This window comes from Hemibagrus wyckioides, linkage group LG29, assembly GCF_019097595.1.
Source record: "Hemibagrus wyckioides isolate EC202008001 linkage group LG29, SWU_Hwy_1.0, whole genome shotgun sequence".
Lineage (NCBI taxonomy): Eukaryota > Metazoa > Chordata > Actinopteri > Siluriformes > Bagridae > Hemibagrus > Hemibagrus wyckioides.
The window spans coordinates 16,723,979-16,746,123 of NC_080738.1; the positions used below are offsets into that span (position 1 = coordinate 16,723,979).

Here is a 22,145-nt window from a genome sequence, read left to right on the forward strand (position 1 = left end):
CTGTGAGATGTTTCTTGTTTTCCGATACAAGCTACGAAGCCTCGGGATCGAACGTCACCTAATTAGCTAAAGCTAAAGCTGAGCAAAAACTCAGACCAGTATGTGTATACCAGAGGACAGCATGCTAACCACCATCCCGCCTCAGGAAAGAAGATGACCTTGTGTGTTGGATGTTGATGACCTTGCTTATTGTCTACGAAGCATTGATTGAGGTTTAATCAGTGTTCCTGGTATCACTTCCATGAAGATTCTCTGAATAACAGAAAGTCTACCTCTGAGAACAATGCTAACCAACACACAGATGGTTAAAGCTTTTGTGTGTGTGTGTGTGTGTGTTTTTAGACCTTTTACTTTTGTATAATTAATGGTGAGTTAAAACCAAAGCCCAGACTCACATCTTTGTTGTTCTGCACCAGAGAGCATGATGCTAGCCGCTACACCATGTAGCACAGCTGCTTATTGGACCTTTGTCTTTATAAATTGTTCAACACCACACTCGCTGGTTTCAGATCCTTGCTGTAATCATTCAGGACTCATCGCTTCCCTAAAGTATCAGGAAGTGTAACTATGAGAGCAAACTGACCGTGTGTGTGAATGCACCGTGGGCTTCCTGTGTTTATTTAGAACTGAGGAGAATGTGAACGATACACAGAGAAGTACAGAACACAAGAACAAACCCATAAACACAAGGACGATTCAGGCCGCTAGGAATGGAATTCTTCCCTCTGATTGGACGAGACATCAGACACTCAGGATCTAGAGGAAGTCCAGCAGTAGCTGCGGCAGTAGAAAGTGGATTGGTGTGTGTATGAACACAGCTCTGCTCTTATAGCGCTCCTTATATCCTTTCTTCCTTATATCGTTTCATCTGGAATAGTTTGGTCTCTGGAACATTCCTGTGTTCTTCAGGTGTGTGTTTAGAGGTGGTAAACTAATCCATGATACACTATCAGTATCTCCAACATCACACCATATGAACCTCCTTCCTCACAGTAGAGCTGAATGAATGAACATTTTCTTATAAAGATTAATATATGTGTTTGTTATTTTCTTATAAAGATTTAAAGTTGCACTGTCGAAAGGAAATGGTTTAGAGTGAAAGCAGAACTCCACACATGGACAAGAAATAACGTGAGATACACAATTTACTCATTCCTGTAGATCCTGAGTGACAGATGTCTCGTCCAATCATAGGGAAGAATTCCATTCACACATTATACCTTCTGCTCTGTCTGAATCGTCCTTGTGTTTATGGATTTATTTTGTTTTCTGATGTATTTTGTTTTATTTTTGGGTTTATTTTGTCTGATTTGTTTTTTTTTTAAATTTATTTATTTATTTTTTGATGTTTTCGTATTTGTTGTTTTGATTTCGGATTTTTGTTGTTTTCTGATTTATTTATTTGTGTTCGGATTTGTTTTGTTTTCTGATGTATTTTTATTTATTTTTTTTAGAATTATTTTGTTTTCTGATGCATTTTGTTTTTTTTATTTTTGTTGTTTTGTTTTCTGATGTATTTTTATTTTTTTTTTAGAATTATTTTGTTTTCTGATGCATTTTGTTTTTTTTATTTTTGTTGTTTTGATTTCTGATTTATTTTGTTTTCTGATTTATCAATTTTCGGATTTGTTCCGTTTTCTGCTGCATTTTATTTTTAGATTTATTTTGTTTTCTGATTTATTTTGCTGTGGGATTCATTTCTTTGTTGTCTAGTTCTTGTTGTTTACAGATTTGTTGTTTTGTTTTCTGATTTCTTTAATTTATTCATTTTTGTTTTCGGATTTATTCGTGTTTGTTTTGCTCTCCTCGGCCACCGTAAGAAAGTGATCATTTCATTAGAAGACTACTAAAAAAAATTAAATAAATAAAATAGAATAATAATGATGTATTACTTACCAAATGCATTCTAAAATAAAATGCTCAAAAATCCCAAACTGCTTTGATGGAAGACTTTCACCAAACGAACAAACAAACAAACAGAATAAACCGCCATGATTTTGTCTAGAAGCTTTATTGGTGCTTGTTTTACATTTCACAATGCATTCCACAGATGTTCACCACGACCGCATGATTTATCATTCACGATTACTTGCATAACAAACAATGTGTTAAAGTCATGTTACATAAACGCTGCAGCTTTACGTATTGGGTCCACAAATAAACAACTTTTTTTTTTCCTTTTAAATATTTCTCTAAGTCAAATGTCTTGTAAACGTGTTTTTATTTTCATTTTCATTCGTTCTTTCCGTTCCAGAGATTTCACTAAATAAGCTGCGATGATGTGAAATGGCGTCTGGTTAATATGTGTACGCTCTTGTCTCTTAGCACGAGTCTAATTGGCCTAGAAATACATCAGAAGCATGAAGTGCTTTATGGAGCAACTCCTGAGAGCCGCTTGAGGAGAGCGAGAAGCTGTTGGTGAAAGGTTTCTACACAGTTCATCAATAAAACAGTACAATTACAGGAACACTAAATCATACCAAAAAAAAAAGAAAAGAAAATATACGGACAGATACCGAGGTCAAAAAACGGTACCGTTAAAGTCTCCCTCATTAAAAAAAAAAAAAAAGGAAAATAAACACAATGTAAATGAACTGAATTATTTCTGAAACACGTAAGGACCTAGATGATGAAGAAACCCAGTTAATGGAATACTATAATCGCTCTGTCAGGAAACACGAGGCTTGTCTTATCATACACCAGTCAGTGTGTCGAGATAAATAAGTAGTGGCTCAAAAAAAAGGTTTACAACTTCATTGTAGCGACTGGTTATGAAGAGAGAGAGAGAGAGAGAGAGAGAGAAAGAGAAAAAAGGCAGAAAGAAGATGGATCAGGGTTTCCACTGGGTGTGACGGCTTGTGTAGTGGAGAGATTCGTGAAAATGAGAGCGAAACAGGGCACAGGGGAAAAAAAACCCCGTGCTCCGAAACACTGACGCCGTTCACTCCGCTTTCTTCTTCGCTCCCGGGATTTTAGCCTGGATCCTACAGGAGGGAGAGGGGGAGGGGGAGGGAGAGAGAGAGAGAGAGTGTGAGTGAGTGAGAGAGAGAGAGAGAGAGAGAGAGAGAGAGAGAGTGTGAGTGAGAGAGAGAGAGAGAGAGAGAGAGAGAGAGAGAGAGAGAGAGAGAGGAGGAGAGGGAGAGAGCAAGACAGAAAAACAAAGAAAAAGACAGAGAGAGAGAGGGAGAAAAAAAAGAGAGAGAGAGACAAAGACAGAAAGAGAGAACCCATTCACACGGTCCATTAAATCAGTCCACTTTAATAGGAACACCTGGAACATCTCATTAAAGCGTTATTATCTAATCAGCCAATCATGTGGCTGCAGTGAAAATCCCAGCAGTTCCTAAAATACTCTGAGGTTTGATGTGAACATGGAACATCTTGACCCCATCTGTGTGACTGTATGGACTGTTCTGTGGGTACTTGATTAGAGACACGCACGAGCGCGCAGGTGTTCCTAATAAAGTGGACAGTGAGGGCATGAAGGTGAGGGTGGCGTGATGACGCCACTGGCACATCAACAGCAATTCATCAAATAAACACAATTAAACAGAATCTTGTACTAATTATCTACTAAAATCAGTCAATCAATTAATCAATAACTCAATCAATCCCACGTACTTTCCAACAATATCCTTGATCTGGTTCCTCACCAGGGCGATGTAATGGTCGATCTGTGCCTGAGAGAAGAGATTACACACAGAGTAAGGTGGAGGTTAAAGACGTGGAGGCGTGCTGCTGTGGGCAAACAATCACCCATGACGAGCATCACTCTGACCTCCCGGAGCTTTTCACTCCTTTTACACACCGCATTCAGATAAACACCATTCTCTCCTTCATTACTGAAGAACACAGTCTCCCTCTGATCTATTTAACAATCTAAAACAAAAACCCCTACATTTCGATCAGATTCTAAAAATTTAAATAAATAAATAAATAAAAATAAATTCTGCTGCATCACCCTTCTCACAATATTATTTATTTTTATTTTTTTTTTAAAAGAACATCGATTGGTCTTTATTTAATTCATTTTACCCCCAATTTTTGTATCACACATAAAAATCTTATTTAGTACCATTTAATTATTCAGACCTATTTTTTAATATTTTTTTAAATATTTCCCCCCCATAAACTCCCACAAACATCTACTACAAATATTTGCTTTTTTTTTTTAAATATCTATATTTCTTTCACATTTTTGGTATTTATTTACATTTTCAAACAAATTTTTCATTAAATGTTTCATTATTCTGCTTTATTTATATATTTATCATCTATAAAGAGGCTGGGGGGAAAAAGAAAAAAAGGGAAAGCATCTACGGTGTAGTGTGTGTGTGTGTGTGTGTGTACATAAGTGTAACAGGAACACTGACCTGATGTTTTTCATACACTACGGGGCAGGTGAACATCGCAACCAGACCTGAAATTATAACAGAAAATGTTTCATTTATTTCATAAACAATCACTGCATTCTTCCTTCTGCTTGTTTAGAAGATGAGACGACTCTGTAACTCAACCGTCAGCAACAGAACCTTAAACCTTTTATATGAGGGGTCCCCAAACTGTGGCCCCTGGACCTGATGTGGCCCGTCCCCACATATCCGGGTCATTGTGACAGCAATAATCTCTTGAAAAGTAATGCTGATTAGTCTGTACAGTACATAAACACAATAATAAACTATTCTAACATTAGGAGGAAAAATACATACATTTAATATCATCATAAAATCTCCATAATAATACTAGAGGTCACTCTGGCCCATGTAATTTTCTGGTACAGACTGACCCCGCCCCCTTCTACTCACACAGGTCCATGTAATTTTTTGGTACAGACTGACCCCGCCCCTTTTAGTCATAAAGGTCCATGTAATTTTCTGGTACAGACTGACCCCACCCCCTTCTACTCAAACAGGTCCATATAATTTTCTGGTACAGACTGACCCCGCCCCCTTCTAGTCACACAGGCCCATGTCATATTCTGGTACAGACTGACCTCGCCCCCTTCTAGTCACACAGGCCCATGTCATTTTCTGGTACAGACTGACCCCGCCCCCTTCTAGTCACACAGGTCCATGTCATTTTCTGGTACAGACTGACCCCGCCCCCTTCTAGTCACACAGGTCCATGTAATTTTCTGGTACAGACTGACCCCGCCCCCTTCTAGTCACACAGGCCCATGTCATTTTCTGGTACAGACTGACCCCGCCCCCTTCTAGTCACACAGGTCCATGTCATTTTCTGGTACAGACTGACCCCGCCCCCTTCTAGTCACACAGATCCATGTAATTTTCTGGTACAGACTGACCCCGCCCCCTTCTAGTCATAAAGGTCCATGTAATTTTCTGGTACAGACTGACCCCACCCCCTTCTACTCAAACAGGTCCATATAATTTTCTGGTACAGACTGACCCCGCCCCCTTCTAGTCACACAGGCCCATGTCATATTCTGGTACAGACTGACCTCGCCCCCTTCTAGTCACACAGGCCCATGTCATTTTCTGGTACAGACTGACCCCGCCCCCTTCTAGTCACACAGGTCCATGTCATTTTCTGGTACAGACTGACCCCGCCCCCTTCTAGTCACACAGGTCCATGTCATTTTCTGGTACAGACTGACCCCGCCCCCTTCTAGTCACACAGGTCCATGTCATTTTCTGGTACAGACTGACCCCGCCCCCTTCTAGTCACACAGGCCCATGTCATATTCTGGTACAGACTGACCTCGCCCCCTTCTAGTCACACAGGCCCATGTCATTTTCTGGTACAGACTGACCCCGCCCCCTTCTAGTCACACAGGTCCATGTCATTTTCTGGTACAGACTGACCCCGCCCCCTTCTAGTCACACAGGTCCATGTCATTTTCTGGTACAGACTGACCCCGCCCCCTTCTAGTCACACAGGCCCATGTCATTTTCTGGTACAGACTGACCCCGCCCCCTTCTAGTCACACAGGCCCATGTCATTTTCTGGTACAGACTGACCCCGCCCCCTTCTAGTCACACAGGTCCATGTCATTTTCTGGTACAGACTGACCCCGCCCCCTTCTAGTCACACAGGTCCATGTCATTTTCTGGTACAGACTGACCCCGCCCCCTTCTAGTCACACAGGTCCATGTCATTTTCTGGTACAGACCCTCATTAAAGAAAGGACAAATGATATGGCCCTCACAGGAAAAAAAAAAAGTTTAGGGACCCCTGGTTTAAAATAAACTCTATAAAGCTTCAGTGTGGTTTATTAAAACACTGATGGGTTAGTGAAAGGATGAACGACTCGTACCCAGGATGAGAAGAGTGAGTCCGTTGAACAAGGCACCGACGTACGTCAGGATCCACATGAGCACGGCAAACTGTTGAGAGAAACACACACACAATAATGTGCAAACTATCAGCATGAGTAATGACGGATGATCGTTTGTTTTACATCAGACCTCAAATATTTAATGATGAAGAGGAAATGAGATCATCTACATATATGTATATAAAACGATTCTGATTTAGAGTTGCTTCTCACATGAACACACCACTATAGAAATAAACGCAGTAAATGAATGGTGTGTGTGGCCGCACCTTCAGGGAATCGACCAGGTCCTCGACCAGGAAGAGGCGGCGCAGCTCGTTGATGGCGGTGTTGACCCGGCCGAGGGCTACGTCACTGTATTTGCGGACCACCTCCTCAGGCAGAGAGACTTCCTGATCCAGATACAGCCTGAACAGAGACGCGTACACACAACCTTTACATGGAGTGGACATCAGGACAACTTCTCAAGACCTTCACACTTCTTACTTAGAAAGCAAACCTTGTATAACTTCTATCAAACATCAACTAGCCTAGCTCTCTTTCAACCCAACAATACTCATGTGTTCGACCTGCAGCAAGGAGCAAGGATCGGGTCAAGGGCTACATGTTTAAATAAATTTAAAAAAATAAAAAAAATAATAAAAAGAAACCCTGTATTGTGACGTCGTAATGTTTTAGAAGCACCTGATTTGACGTTAAAAATTTTATACTTAATAGTTATATAAGTATTTATTCCATTCAGCATTGAATATTTTTGTGTAAATAAAAAATAAATAAAATATCTGATCATAAAAATATATTTGTAGACATTAAATAGTTAAAATAAAGTAACAATCGGGTTGTGTATATAATAAAATATAATATTTAGCATTTAAAAAAAATATTTATTCCATTTAGCAATGAATATTTTCTTGAATAAAAAAAAAAAAAATTACATTAAATAAAATATTTAATAATAAAAATATTTTGGTAGAAAATAAATAATTAAAATCAGAGTAACAATCAATGTGTGATTTTTTATTATTGTTTTTTTTAAATCCTGACAAGTCTCTAATTCTTCTCTTGCCATCTTGTAAAATTGTATTTCTCTTTGCTTTTCTAAAATTTCTAAGCTTTTTAAGAATTAAGATGAAGATGATGATAGGGCAAGAATCTGAATTTGACATTAATAAACTCCTTGATAATGAACCTCATGTTCTACACGGAAGCAGGAATGTGGACTCACTTAAACGGGTGGCCTTCATCGCTCTTCTGGATGGCCTGCAGCACCCCCTTGTATATCCTGAAGCTGATGGTGACGGAGAGAAGCGCCAGGGCCACGTAGGACAGCACGCTGATGATGCTGCACACGCTGAGAGACAGCAGGAGCAGGAGACTCGCTCCGAACACGATGCCCGAGTTCTTCACGTCGCGCCAGTACAGCAGCTCCACCACTGCAGGCATGGCACCACACACACACACACCACTCTTAGCAAAACCATACATCAAACAGCATCAAACATGGTCAAACTTGAGCAGTGAGATGGCAGCAATGAGGTATTTGTAATAATGAGGCCAAAAGGCAACGAGGGAAGATAAATCTGCAAAACAAATGAACTTTTTAACGTTTGTGTAGTTATCATGTACACATGTTACACAACTATACAGCATGTGCCATCAAACATCCAAATTTGATTTGATTTTCTTTCCACTATGGAAGCACAAGGAGAAGGTACGGAGAGGGACGAGGATGACCGGGTTCTACAGGGATGAGGAGGTGAGGGCGGGGTTAAAGCAAAGATACAGTCTTTTTACACTCTTTGTGATCATCTGTGGACTTCTGAATCTAAATACATGACAAAAAAGCGAAAAAAAAAAAAAATTCAGAACAAAAGAAATTCAGTAAATCTGAGAGGGACTGGGCGTGGCCTCTGCGCCTGTTAGATGCCGTTAGGGGGCGTGGCCTCTGTCCTTGTTTGACTCCATTAAGAGGCGTGGCCTCTGTGCCCGTTAGACTCCGTTAGGAGGCGTGGTGACTCCATCAGGAGGCGTGGCCTCTGTGCCTGTTAGACTCCGTTAGGAGGCATGACCTGTGTGCCTGTTAGACTCCGTTAGGAGGTGTGGTCTGTCTAACAGTAGTGATGAATAGGCGTGGCCTCTGAGACAACCAAGTGCTGTTTGAACATATGATGAAATGAGACACCGTTTAATTAATGACACTATTAAAAGATACACTGTTCTCACAGCACACTGGAGTCTGGTCTCAACACTGGTCTCAAGTCTGTTCTAATCAGGACACTGTTGGGTTTCTGCATGTAGAGTATCATGGGAACTGTTTAGCTGCTGATGAGCAGGACGACGTGACCTTCCTGCTGGGCAAACGATCCACACTGGTCCAGAGAGAAAACACACAGCACTGAAATAAAGCTGTCATGACAGTAAAATTCGATATAATGAAACATTAGTCTATTCTCATACGAGACATTTTCAACTCAGTGCTGAACACAGGCATCTCCAAAACAGCTATATATTCTGACCTTAAAAAGATAAACGAATGAATATCTGAAAAGTCTCTCATGATCCTGCCGTGTCTCCATTGGTATTGGTATAAAATGTACAATAAACTAAAATACACTTTGAACTGTTCAGAGCAATTCAGCATTATTTGTGTAGATGTGTTCAATCACATAGACCAGGTTTAGAAGACTGTAAATAACCTCAAAACCGAGGCGAGGGTCTACGTGTTGGACGCCAGGTGCTCTCCGAGGCCGATCGACACCTCTGACCTCGTACAGCACGAAAATGAGATCAGTTCATGGCCAGAAACTTCGCCTGAACAAATGCTCAGACCCTGACGTACGTGTGTGTGTGTGTGTGTGTGTGTGTGTGTGTGATGTAATCTCTTTCTGCTACTGGGTCAAAAACATGCTCGAAAGCACGACCGACTCAGAGATTTGCATCACTCCATTACAGCTTTCATTTTCTCCCAGACGATTACAAATGATTTTGTGGTTCAAGCAGCGACAGATACGTCGATATTCAAGAGAGGTAACACGATGACATCATCCTCGTTTTATCCCCACGCTCATTCCATATTTAATCACCACTGACAGTTCCATCAGATTAACAATCGGCATTAAAGCACGGACACAAACCCACACCAGGGGGTTGGATCTGTTCCGGTTGCATGACTTGGACGACATTGGTCACTCGAGACGGGTCAAATCCACATATAGACGCGAAAGAGGTTATTTTTTGACATGCTGACTTGGGGGAGGAGTTTATCGCCGAGGTGACGGTGAAGAACTTGCTGCCTTTGGCTCGGGTTCACGACTCAACAAATCAAAGGAGTATAGTGTGCATAATAACGTCAAAACACATGGTGCATACTGACCGAATTCTAACGGGGCAGTTCGGGGAAATGTTCATGAAGCTCCGCCCCTATTATCCACACTGACCTGTAGAGCAAAGTGTCTATAACATGACTGTCAGGAACCGCGTCCAAACACAAACAAACAAACAAACAGAAAACCAGTTTTCGAGCGGATTTTCTGAAGAAGCTACGGCTTAACCTTTTCAGACTCGATCACGTCTGACGTACAAGTGTGAGAATTAAAGTGACAAAGATAACAGAGTATGGTGTTAAAAGCACAACCTATAAGCATATTAATACTATTAATGACCAATAATAATAATATTAAAAGAGTTTTAATATGTAAATCTAGGTCAGTGTATATTATTAAAGTTCATGTAATGTACTAAGATGTATAAAAACTAATGCAAAATGTCTGAAGTGATTTGTAGCGTTGGACCATGTGATGAACGCCATGTGTATTCAATTACACCCGATATACCCGGTACGGCATCAGAAAAGAGTACCGCTCATATTGTATCGTATCTCACACATGTGCATGTTGCACGCATGCATACCCCCGTACAATGTTAGCACTCAGGGCTGTAAGTCTTACCCACTCGCAATAGGATTGCCTACATATGGTTAAGCACCGACTGGCCTGCGTGCTCTATAAATAGCACGCGCACGACAGCAAGCCCCGCCGCACCGAGCTCGCGCCATTACCCGCAATGTCACATTTATTTATTTTTATTACTGCTTTAAATCACCCACGTCCTTCCGTCCAAAGCTTCACATCTTCGGCGCGACATATAAAGGCGACCATTCCGACACTTGCTGTCATTGCAACATGGAGGACCTACACGCGCACTGCGACCTCCTCGCGCGCACCAGAACCGTTAACATGACGTTTGAACAAGAAAACGCAAAAAAAAACCCAATATTTTGGACCCCGTAGAAAATGCAGAAATCCGTCCGCCAGCTTAAAAAGAGGGGAAAACGTAAAAAATATTAATAGTATTATATTTAAAAAAAAGCAAAACACCAACCCCGTTTGGCGTCCATCTTGCGCCGCCCGCACCAACGCAACCGAGGGAGCGCGAGCACGAGCACGAAGCGCGTTCACGCTTCTTGCTGCTCGGCGCGCGTTCACGCGGTAAAACAAAAGCTCGTTTCACACAGGAGGAGGAGGAGGAGAGGAGGAGGAGGAGGAGGAGGAGGAGGAGGATGAGCATTAGCATTTGGGTTTTGTTTTTTCGAAATCAAATTAGTACACAGATCAACACACACACACACACACTTAACAATTGCATGTAAATAGGCTACACTTAGTCTGATAGTGAAGTTCCAGCCAAAAACATTTCACAGCAATATTCATCTGTATAATTTTAAATGATAAACTTTCCAAACACAAATTCGCTTCCACCGTAATAAACATGAAAATATCTTTTCTCAAAAGCTCACCAAATTTCAAAACAACAACAAGGTTGCACCATAAACCTTCTGGGTGAAAGGGTTGAGAATTAGCGTAGCTTTTTAACATGACCATGCTTCACACTTCCTAACAGAGACAATATTTATATTCTAGCAGGTTGCGTTTTGGAAGATGGAAGAGGCGCTCGAGTAGAGTAGAGATGATTTGGGGAGAAGCAAAAAGATCCAGCAGCATCCATTTATTCATTTGGGGAAGTGTTTCATATCTGGGTGAGGAGGCAATTATACAACACGGACTAAAACGATCAGAAGACCCAAGTTAAGTAATTCTGCCTGGAATATTCTCAGAGGAGGATGGAGAAAAACACCAACATGGCCGACCTGGAGGGAAATAAATCCGCAGAGGAGCTCCTGTTAAATAGGAAGGGCTATTTAAGGACTTTTCACTATAAGAGAATCGATATCGGTTTTAAAAATTCCTCGTATGGATGGATAACACAACTCTATATGGTGCTGGAACCCCAGACTAATAACCACGAGCCTATTTTGGATCAATAGAAAATTCATTTCCTTAATAAAGTCCTGCAATTGAATGGTCATCAATCCAAACATAAATACTAATGAAATGATAAAAGACCGGCTTTATAACGATCTGAAACAAGCCATGTTATATAAAATGCTCTATGACGCTAGTTGTAAAGTTTTAAAACACGTCCATAAAGTAAAATAAACAACTTGTGTAAGAATTATTTTATGAATCTCTACACTAGTAGAGTACTGGTCAACATGAGCGGTGTATATATACTAGCTAAACTAGCAAAAGTGAGCACAACCTCACTGCTTTAACTCTTTACAGCTCACTTTGTGAGAGAGGAAATCAAGTTTCAAGGTTGCTTAAACAGAAGTTAAACAGAAAAACGTTAGGCAGGACTTTCCCACACCAGGGGAACTTTTCTCACCCAACGAAAATATATTACAATCAGATTAGCATGAGAGTCATTTTGCAATCTCTTACCTTTACACTGATTACGTGACAGAGTTACAGATAACCTCAGCCGGAGACGCACCACTCCCGACGCACTCACCGAACATCTGATACACTTTTCTGGCCACAAGCTTCAGGATCTCAACGTATTTCATACGCCGGATTCCAATAAGAGAAAACACAAAGAGCTTTTACAGGAAAATATCTAGCCAGTAAAGTGAAATACGTTTCCCAAAAGCTTTGTCTGAATCATTTAGCGAGCGTTTGTAACGACACCCAATGACATCAACATGAAACCCCCTCTTCCTGGGTGACTTTCTAGCAGAGACTAGAACTTGCGAGGCTAATCTATAGCTAATCCTAAAGCCTTTAGCTTTATTTTTCGGTTTTACATAGCAAACATGTTCTACTCTGCGAGCCCCTTGAGGCTTGTATTTTGATGACATTAAGCAGATTCAAAGCGAAATTCCGTCCATGGGAATCGCTGACGGCCAGGAAAATTGCGGGTAGCAACTGAATAATGTCAGGTGGGGCTTGAGAATGATCGATATCCCACCCTTCCCTTCCAGGTGGCACTTAGTTACTTTGATATCTTCGGAATTGATGATCAAATCTTTGCGTTTTAATATCTAACTGACAAATCAACACGTATTATTTATAATCAAAACGTGATTGTTTACAGTTGCGCTTACATTTTGGCAGACGCTCTTTAACCAGATGTACTGCCAACTCCTATAAATAGGTCCCTAAAATAGTGTTAAGCTCCATAAGACATTTTGCCAATAACACAACCCTGAACACGAACCGTCCCTCAGAGCAACTGACCGATTATAGTTGGTCAGGAATGCAGCAAAACTGTCATTCGTTTTAAATGCTGCTAGCGTGCGAAGTAATCCCATTCCACAAATTCCGACACCTTCTTAATGCTAAGAAGGGACTCGAACGGAGCAGTGCCAAACATCTCGAACCAATCACAACACAGGTTCATTATATTCAATACCACAATTTGAAGGACCAATTTTGTTACTGCCAAGTGCACCACTGCTGCCTTTTATAGCGATTTGTCCTATTAGGACGCATTTAATCATCACTTTTACTGTGGCAAATGGAGCTGACCCTGAGCACAATGCCCTCACTGTTGCAATGCAAGTCTCGTCTGTTGCAAAAGGCACTGCTCACGAGCGTCAGCCGACACAAAGTACCCAAAAAGACGCCCGAGCCTGCGAACTGCACTAAAAACGAAGATGACAACTGACAACTGCAATGTTAGACCTACGCTCAGAGCACACGCACGCACTCTGGGCATTTTTGGAAACAGTAGACGGGAGTGCTGAACTGTAGGCGCAGGCTAGCCAGGGTTCAAACCACACCGGTTTCATGCAAATAACAGAAAAAATCACCGCAGATAACTTTGGCAGTGTTCAACTGAACGCACCCAAAACCTTTGGACACGCCAACTCAGCCATGACAGCAAAGCTATATTAGGTCTAAAGGTCCACTGAGCAAGCAAAACATGTGTTCAGGTCAGATCTGAATTCTACAAACTGTACAAAGATGTAATTTCTAGAAAGCTATCTGAGCAGTAACGAGCATAACAAGCAGTACCCGAAGCGGTCACTTAACAAGCAGCTCACAAAGTTTGTACCCTTTTCTCTCCAGCTTGGTGAAGGTTGGCACTCATGTTTGTCCAGATTGTCCTGATTGTCCATGGTTTCCCCCGTGGATGATTAGGGTAGGTCTGCAGGGGATCAGCTTGGCATTCCAGGCCGGGTGAGGAGCGTGGAGCTGCAGTGGCGGGTGGGGCTGAGGGAACAAGTTGTAATGACGAGAAGGAAAGCTGCCTTAACTGTGATGACTGCAGTGATCTCTCTCCCTCTCTCTCTCTCGCTCGCTCACTCACTCCCTCCCTCCCTCCCTCCCTCCCCCCCCACCTACCTCTCTCTCTCTTTCTCTGGTTGCAGGACTGAGGTCAGCTGACCGTCTGCTGGCGCTGGGAACCTCTAAATGCACTGACGCAGCAACTCTTTTCCCAGCAAACCCTCCATCGTCCCACCCACGCACCAACACGCATACCTTTCTCTTTAAATTCAACCTCGCTGAACTGATATACACTTCCTCTGCCCCCTAGCTCTCTTATGCAAGAAAATATATCGGAATACACCGTCAGGTGCCAGACAATTCATGACGTTGGAAGTCAGCGTATGTTATTTGACAGCTGTGCGTTATGGCAGTGAAACACAAGAACCAGCCAGAGATATAAAAAGAAAATACATGAGCTCATAATAAGCGGTGGACTAGCGCACTGCCGAGAAATGAAAAATAAAGAGAAAGAGGTCCACTAGATGGCACCTCGGTCCACGAAACCCAGAATTCAGCCTCAACCCGTCACTCATTTCCCCCGAATACAAATCTCATTTTATTTGTAGTTAAACCTTAACAACCCAGAAGAAACAGTCAGTCACTGATTAGTGTTTATCTTTCTTTCAAAGGTTATGGAGAAATCTGTAAAAACAAGATCAAGCCTCAAGGTTCAGGGTGTGATCTCAAAGTCTTCAAATCCACAATGTAAAACAGCCTAAAAATCTGACGACCTGCCCTCTGGCACAGTGCTCTCTCCTGGAACCAACTCCAACATTTTATCTGCATTTGATGAGCCAGTGTGTCGCAATGCAGAAGCATAAATTTATACCACCCTGGCAACCTGTAACAGATTCCCAAACAAATAGAGCCACTTTCCTCACACTGATATTTTTATGTCACCGTCTCTCTGTACTTCAGCACTCGATGGAAGAAAAATTAATAATTGAACAATCTACCATCTTCCAAAGTCTGTATTGCAGATGACCTTTAATACAAATCACCCTGATGCTCTTACGCATGGGTAACTCATTAACCAGTGGGCGAGGGAAAAGGGTGAAACGGTGTTGATAAGCAAACAGGAACTTCTGAGATTGGCTTTAAGCCAAAGATGTTTCCTCAGGCTCAGTTATGCAAGAGTGTATAATCAATCTCGATTTGCCAAATTGAGATTTGTTTGAGAAAACAGGGACTACATACTACAGGTCTGAAGACACGATGGAGTAATGAATGGATACATGCAGACAGGGTGCAAAGAAAATGCAATAAAACATTCACTACAACGAGCACAAACATGCATCATGAACATCAGAGCATGCAGGACGAGGACGGAAGGGAAGTGACGATGGGGAAACTCTAGGGATGATGAGAAGGTGATGAGCCGTTACGTTGCCTGCCGAGTTACCTGCTCCTGTGTTCAGGTTAGGTAGCTTCAGATCTTTAGGGTCTGCTTTCTTCACAGCCACCGTCTCGGTTTTGACCACAGGACTAGGTGCCGGAGGAGCCTGGGAGGGCACTTGGAAATCGGACAACTCTAGGCCTGCTTTGCCTCTCGCCGGAGAGGTCTCGTCTGATGGTTCGGTAAGGAGAAAGTATGACTGATTCTTCGTTTCCTGTACAGCCGTGATCGGCTCTTCGACCTGCTCTGTAAATTTAGCCGTGTCCTCATCCTCGTCGTCGTCGGCCAATTCTGATGCCTTCGAGTTTTCGAGCGTCTCCAGAAACTCGTCGACAGCGCCTCGAGGTGGCTTCTCAACAAACTCGAACTCTTCGGACGATACCTCTTGCTCGGAAACCTCGTCGGCGGCCTCCACTTCCTCCTCGACGACGTTCTTCTCGTGTTCGATCTGGAAACTTGCTGGGTTCTTGGCCATGGCCTCCAAGACTGGAGAGAGTGAATCTGCAGATGGGCTTTCAGAGTCAGAGTGTTCTTGGGCCTTTCCAGTTGGGAAGCTAAGACATTCGAACTTGTCAACCATCTGAGCAGAATCTTGGCTCAAAGTCTTAAAATCGTCTTGCTCTTCAACGATGGTTTCGATGTCTTTCGGAGAAACTTCGGCCTCCTTAACGAGATCAAACGTGCCAAACATTTGCTCTGAAGCCGTTTCGTCTTCTTTCTCGACCCTCGCCTTTTCTGCAGCCCTCGCCTCGGTCTCCTCAGCCATCTCCTTCACCAAAGGAACCTTGGCTTCGAAAGCAAATGGATTGTTTGCTGAAAGTGAGAACGGAGCATTCGGTGAATCGTTACCACTTCTATGGACTGGACTGAAATCAGGACTTCCCTCTGAAGATCCAGAGTCTACTTTATCGTGTTGGCGTGGAGAAGACTTCAAAATATCTGGGAGAGACGGTGGCAATCCAGATTCCTCGTTATCTTTAGGACCGGTCCCAAAAAAGTCAGATGAAGCAAGCTGTTGCCTCAGAGACTCTGTGGCCGCTTCTCTGGAATCGAAAGACTGCTCGTAGTCCTGCAAGGGCGAATTGTCCTGCAGCTCTCCATCATGGGCGTTCTGGACCAGATCAGGAGACGGGCTATCTGACATCTTTGCTGCTCTGATGTCTGCTGTAGTGTCTCCGAAAGGGGAGAACTCGCTGGCGGGTTTCTCGACAGGTGAGAAGTCTTGAAAAGGGTTCCTTTTCGTTTCGAACATCAAGTCATCATCGGACTGGCTCAACACGTCTGGGTCGTATCTGGGAGCGCTTCTGGAAGGTGAATCGTTGCCAAACATATCCATGGTTGTTTTGAAGCTGGGCTGTGTGCTAGCTATTAATGAAGAATCCTCGTATTCTGTTGAATTAAAGTTATGGGTAAATTACAAATCAATCGATGCTAACACGAACTTAAGGAAGGACCCGAGATGGAAATAATCCAGCGTTGTCGTCGACATATTTTCATTTTGGTTAACAAACCTAAAGAAGAGGACATCTCTCAAAGCTAGTGACCTCTGGATATTTACTTTGTGGTGTTCTAGCACAAAGGCCATTTTCTCTGAAATTAGTTAACTCTGTTATATAATTATCCCCGACCAACAGATGACAAGGAAGTTATTATATGTTGCTCATTAACATTCCATGCTAGTTTGCATAATGGAGCTAAATGAGGGCTGATTCTCATCATCTCAAAACGGGAAGATCGTTCACGGTCAGGACAGAGGAAAAACAACAGAAACAGAAGCAGAACTCTACTGAAGTGGACAGAAAAAGAAATGTTAAATTAGTACAAAGTACATTCCTCTTTTAACTAAAAGGCCTCAAGAAGTCACAGCATGCAAATCCAGTGTTAATAGTTCCTTTAACCGGACCAGATACAGAAACATTACAAGGTCTTAAGCTTCAAATTAGAGATAAAAACAGCAATGCATGGTTATTTGCCTGTTAGATAAAGAGTCAGTTATATTATAAAGCTATTTAAGCTTTCATTGCTCTGGTTAAACATGTTACGAAGCCAAAGATCTCGAGAAAATTAGCAGCGGGAAGAAAGAACTTGCCTGAAGTATTTTGCATCAGAGTCGGAAAAGAAGCAGGAGCAGCGGCAAAGGAAGGAAGACTGGGTTCATCTGAAGGAATAAAAGAAAAATGTGTGAGGAGGACAGATTATGAACAGCAGATAATGTGAGCAAGCTAACTAGAGTTCAAAAATACCCATCTCTGTCTGAGGGAGAAATGGGAGAGAAGTTTGAGAAAGTTTCAGAGGCTGTAGGAGCTCGATAGACAGGTTCTCATGCGTCATGAACTCACCTGGATGACCGTGTGGAATTTCATATTTCAGCATTACTTTACAAACACTGTCTTCGATCTTATCCACGACAGCAGGATGTGACCGAATTCCAGCACAACATGAGCCACACGTAATCGCTCGTCCAAGATCAATTCATTAACCAAAGCATATGGCTCCTGACCGGCTGGAATAACCCCTGACACCTTCGCCGACCCTTTTTAAAAGATAACACTACATTCCTGAAACACTGAGGGATATTTTTACAGTCATGTTCTCAATCTTCCAGAGAAATCTTCAGTTTCTGCTCCATGGGAGATGCTTTTCTACCACAAATCACTGGTTAGGAGGAAAGAACCACACGCTTCATATAATGACCACCGAGTTTTAAAACCTACCTTCTGTATTGTTTTATATCAGAAATGGCGTGATAACCTTTCAGTTATCCTTCTTTCAGTTGCAAGCTGCAGGTACTTCACGGAGCTTGTGTAAAAATGTGAACATTTTATTTGGGCAAAGAAGCAGAAAAGGGGTCCAGGAACTCATATGGGATTCTATCTGAACTCTTATTTTCTCAGGGACTTGGTGGAGACACATATTCAACACAGATGTCTCTAATAATAATAATAATAATAATAATAATAATAATAATAACAACAACAACTGTAATATCATAGTGAGTGACTAAGCACATGGACGTGGATATGGACAGGACTCCAGGCTTGTATCTGCGTATGAACATTTTGTAAAAATCGCATGCCATGAAAGAATAGTGTTTCATAAACCCAAGAGATTTTCTATTAGTGTAAAAACATGATTATCATAAAGAAAGCATTACTATTATTCAAGCTAAGGTTTCACACTGTACAATTTTCTGCCCAAAGCAGTGACGCTGCAAAAACCACGACAAAGTTTCCTCACAATCAGAAAGGTTTTTATTAGAGAGAGAGTGAGCGCTGTGCAGGACGTACAAATTTACCTCAAGCTCCATTGTGCTTGTTCATCACTTTCCCGCCTCACACTAATTAATGACTTATGCAGGACGCCGTCGTTTAATTCATTAGCAGGACCTTCGTCTGTACAATCAGACACAAAAATCATGAATTCTGGACGCTGAAATCGCAGTGTGAAAATTTTTGCACATCACTTTGTAGTGGTTTATAACAAGCATTATATACATGTTATAAACTCCAATTATGACCTGCCATAACCTTGGTCAGCCCTAGACAAAATGCCTAAAAAAAAAAAGGCTCGACCTCGTACGTCAAGGACCTGCTCAGTGACGAGGAACAAACAAAAACTTTTGAAACCAGGCCCACAAAGAGTCCAGGGCGGTGGACGGACAAACGGAGGGATGGACACACCCAGAGTGTTGCTTTTTACAGCATCGAGCCAATGAAATGAATACCGTCGGCTGTAAGGACCACTCTGTCTATATATAGGTTGTGTTTCAAATCGACTCCCCTCCCTTCCCCCTTTGGTAAAAGGGTGTGGTCCACAGAGCCGAAAGTTTAACGCGAATAAATCCTACAAAAAATCAGAGACTTGCTGAAAATGTGCAGCATCATTGTATTTGGCACCTGACACCAAGGACCCGAGCGCACACGCCTTCGGTTATCGGAGTCCGCCACGAGCGAAGGGTTTTCAGGAAAGGGAAAGCAATGCATTGTTTTAATAACAAAAGCCAGATTATTCATTAGGACAGGACAATACAATAGAGACAAATCACTAGGGCTAATATTCATCACGGCCTTCATCAGGGGATACTCCAGGAATAAAGTGATGAGTGAATATGATGAAGATTTTTAAACTAATATCTTTTGTATTTCACAATCAATCAACAACCCCACCCTGTATTTAAAAAGTCTCCTCCATACACTTCTTACAAAAATAAAGCTTTAATACTTATATTATTGTACAGGAAAACATCCCCATGTATTCAGATCAGACCTCCATGTCTGCTTTAAATGTAATGATTCTGTACTTAACAATTATTCATCATTTCTGAAGCTTGGGGTTGAAAATAATACGCAATAAATCGTTTTACTGACAGTAATTTATCTGAATAATAATAGAAATATGATATGGCGTGTATTTTTATGCCCTGAAACCATAAAAATCTGAAAGAAGAAGGAGATTGGGTTCCTATTGTTTGACTAAACCGCACACACCCCACGGAGCGATAGCATGAATTAGCATTAAAAAGGAAAAAGGGATAAAGCTTTAATTTAAGGATATTTCCCATTTTAATCACGCCTACAGTCGAGAATGGGGTTTTATTGTTCTGTTATTAGTCCTTATAGATGATTTAAACCTTTTTGCACTTTCAGATCACACGGTTGCTAGTCAGACAGCTAGGCTACGTCTGTGTCATCTATGCTAGCTCCTGAATCGTAGAGGTGTCACTCCTCAATTTCACAGAAATAACCTTCGTTTAATTAACCTATAGTCCTCTGGGAATGTGTTTTAATATTTAAGACGTGTCTGAAAATAGCTAGCTCATCTAGTATTCACGTTGTCTTTAGGAAAGTATTAAAATTCCCCCCACAATATTTCAGGATCGGGAGCCCGAATAGACTGATTCGTTTTTTTTTTATCGTTATTTTTAATACATACAATATTTTATGTTACTAGAACCAAATTTGATGGGGAAAAAATACATTTCTTAATTTTTTTTATAAGCAACAAAAATCCCAGACGTCATTCTGTTCGATCGAATCTGTTAAAGTGGTCATTTTTAAAAAATAAAAAATAAAGACACTCACGAGCTGATGGAGACGCAGAGGCTGCGGGAGTCGACTCGGAGTCGGTTCTGAAGCTTTCCTCCACCAGGGTCCTCCTCTCCGGCTCTTTTTGCTTCTCCTCCACGACTGAACTCACAGCTTTCTCGGGCTCCAAAGGAGCTGAAAAGGCTTCCCCTCTTAGGCTTGCACCAACACCAAAGTCCTCATCTTGTGTCTCCAGCTCGGATCTGAAGAAGAGCTCCTCTTTTTGAAGCTTCGTGGTGATGGGCTGCTCCTGGATCTCCTGCGATGTGAAAGCTTCGTGAAGCTCTGCAGCAGATGAAACCACAGGGTCCTGGTCTTGGACCAGTTGTGTGAAAGCTTGTATGGGTTTTGTGAACGCCGCAGTCAGCGGTACCTCCTCTACCTCGTTGACATCCACGAGTTTGTAGTCTTCTTGCTCCTCTGGTGTAATTTCATCCTCTCGCTGAGTGCTGTCAGGTTCCTCAGGGCTTCCACACTCAACAGGGTTGGAAATCAGATCAACAGATTTCTCCAGACATTCAGTCTCGGCTTTGTTCTCGGGTGTGTGCAGATCCGTCTCCTCCTGTCTGCTCACTTCTTCTTCTTCTTCTTCTTCTTCTTCCTCATAAGCTTTTTGCACTTGTCGGACATCTTGCACCTCCTGTTCTCCAGCAAACAAACCTACATTTCCATCCAGAAACAGTTCCTTAGCTGTGGCCTGACTCAGTCCTGACTCGCTCCAAGGCTTCATCTCGTCTTCTTCCACTTCGCCTGGAGTTGTGGAGGAAACTTGTTCGGCGTCTGCCATCTTGGAAAAACGTGACTTTAGATATCTTTTTTAAATAGCTAAATGTTTTGTTTCTTGGTTTTTTTTAGCAAGAAGATGGCGACGCCCGCTCTTTGAAACCCCCCCTCTCTCACCTCCTGTGGTTTATTCTGCAGACCGACACCGTGGCTTTTGTTTTTCTTTCCGATTAAAAAGTGATGACCAGCGGCGCAGAGGAGCAGCAGCACACTGGATAAAGCCCAGTCCCTCTGCTGCTGCGGAATATTGAAATAAGCACCGATGACTGACGCGTCATTCAGCCAATGACGAAGCGTAGAAAGGAACCTCCCCTCCCACATCACCGCCCACACGTCCCCAAAGACCACGCCTACTCCAGCGCATGGCAATAGAGAAGCTCTTAACTTTGCTGTAATATACAGTGTGTATTATTATTATTATCATTATTATTAAAAAGTCTAAATATCTAAGCTTTATAGCATTTCGTATTAAACTGTTTCCTGTTAGTTTAATTGAGAAGCTTGGATGGATGGATGGATGTTTGTAGACACCTAACCATGGCACATATATTCCTGATTTATTTCCCCGTTGCGGAAATCATGATCAGCTCCGCTCTTCTCTTCCGCAAGATATTAGGAGCATAGCTGTGGGGATTTGTGTTCATTCAGCCCCAAGAATGAGATTAGTGAGATCAGACGCTGATCTTGAAAGGCTCCGGGTTCATCCCAAAGTGGGGTTGGGTCAGAGTGCAGGACACTCACTCCTACCTTAACCTCCACAACATGTCATGGTCATGGAGCTCATTTTGAGCCTCTTGGCTCCGGTGAAAGGAAATTTATAAAGGTGTGATGGTCAGGCGTCCACATATCTTTAGCCATACAGTGTAGATAAGAGGTCAGTGGGGCTGTCATAGCGATATGAGACAAGGACACAGATCAGACTGTAATATGTATAAGACAAGTCATTTAATAAATATTTAAACAGAATAAATAAA

The 22,145-nt window shown here is 42.1% G+C and overlaps 1 protein-coding gene across 5 annotated transcripts; it reads right to left on the reverse strand.

The window, feature by feature from the left end:
* Positions 1–1,992: 1,992 nt before the first annotated feature.
* LOC131348954 (reticulon-4-like) lies at positions 1,993–21,386 on the reverse strand. Of its 5 annotated transcripts, XM_058384203.1 has the most exons (9): positions 20,386–21,386; positions 17,394–17,462; positions 15,311–16,693; positions 7,524–7,731; positions 6,568–6,706; positions 6,278–6,347; positions 4,374–4,420; positions 3,622–3,680; positions 1,993–2,984 (listed from the first exon to the last, which is right to left on the reverse strand). In XM_058384203.1, exons 1-9 carry the CDS (start codon positions 21,173–21,175, stop codon positions 2,942–2,944), a joined length of 2,808 nt encoding a protein of 935 aa, XP_058240186.1. In that variant the 5' UTR covers positions 21,176–21,386; the 3' UTR covers positions 1,993–2,941. The 5 variants fall into 5 exon arrangements, with proteins under 5 accessions (XP_058240186.1, XP_058240187.1, XP_058240188.1 ...); XM_058384204.1 differs by lacking the exon at positions 15,311–16,693 and having other exon boundaries at positions 20,386–21,381; XM_058384205.1 differs by lacking the exons at positions 15,311–16,693; positions 17,394–17,462 and having other exon boundaries at positions 20,386–21,380.
* Positions 21,387–22,145: the final 759 nt, after the last annotated feature.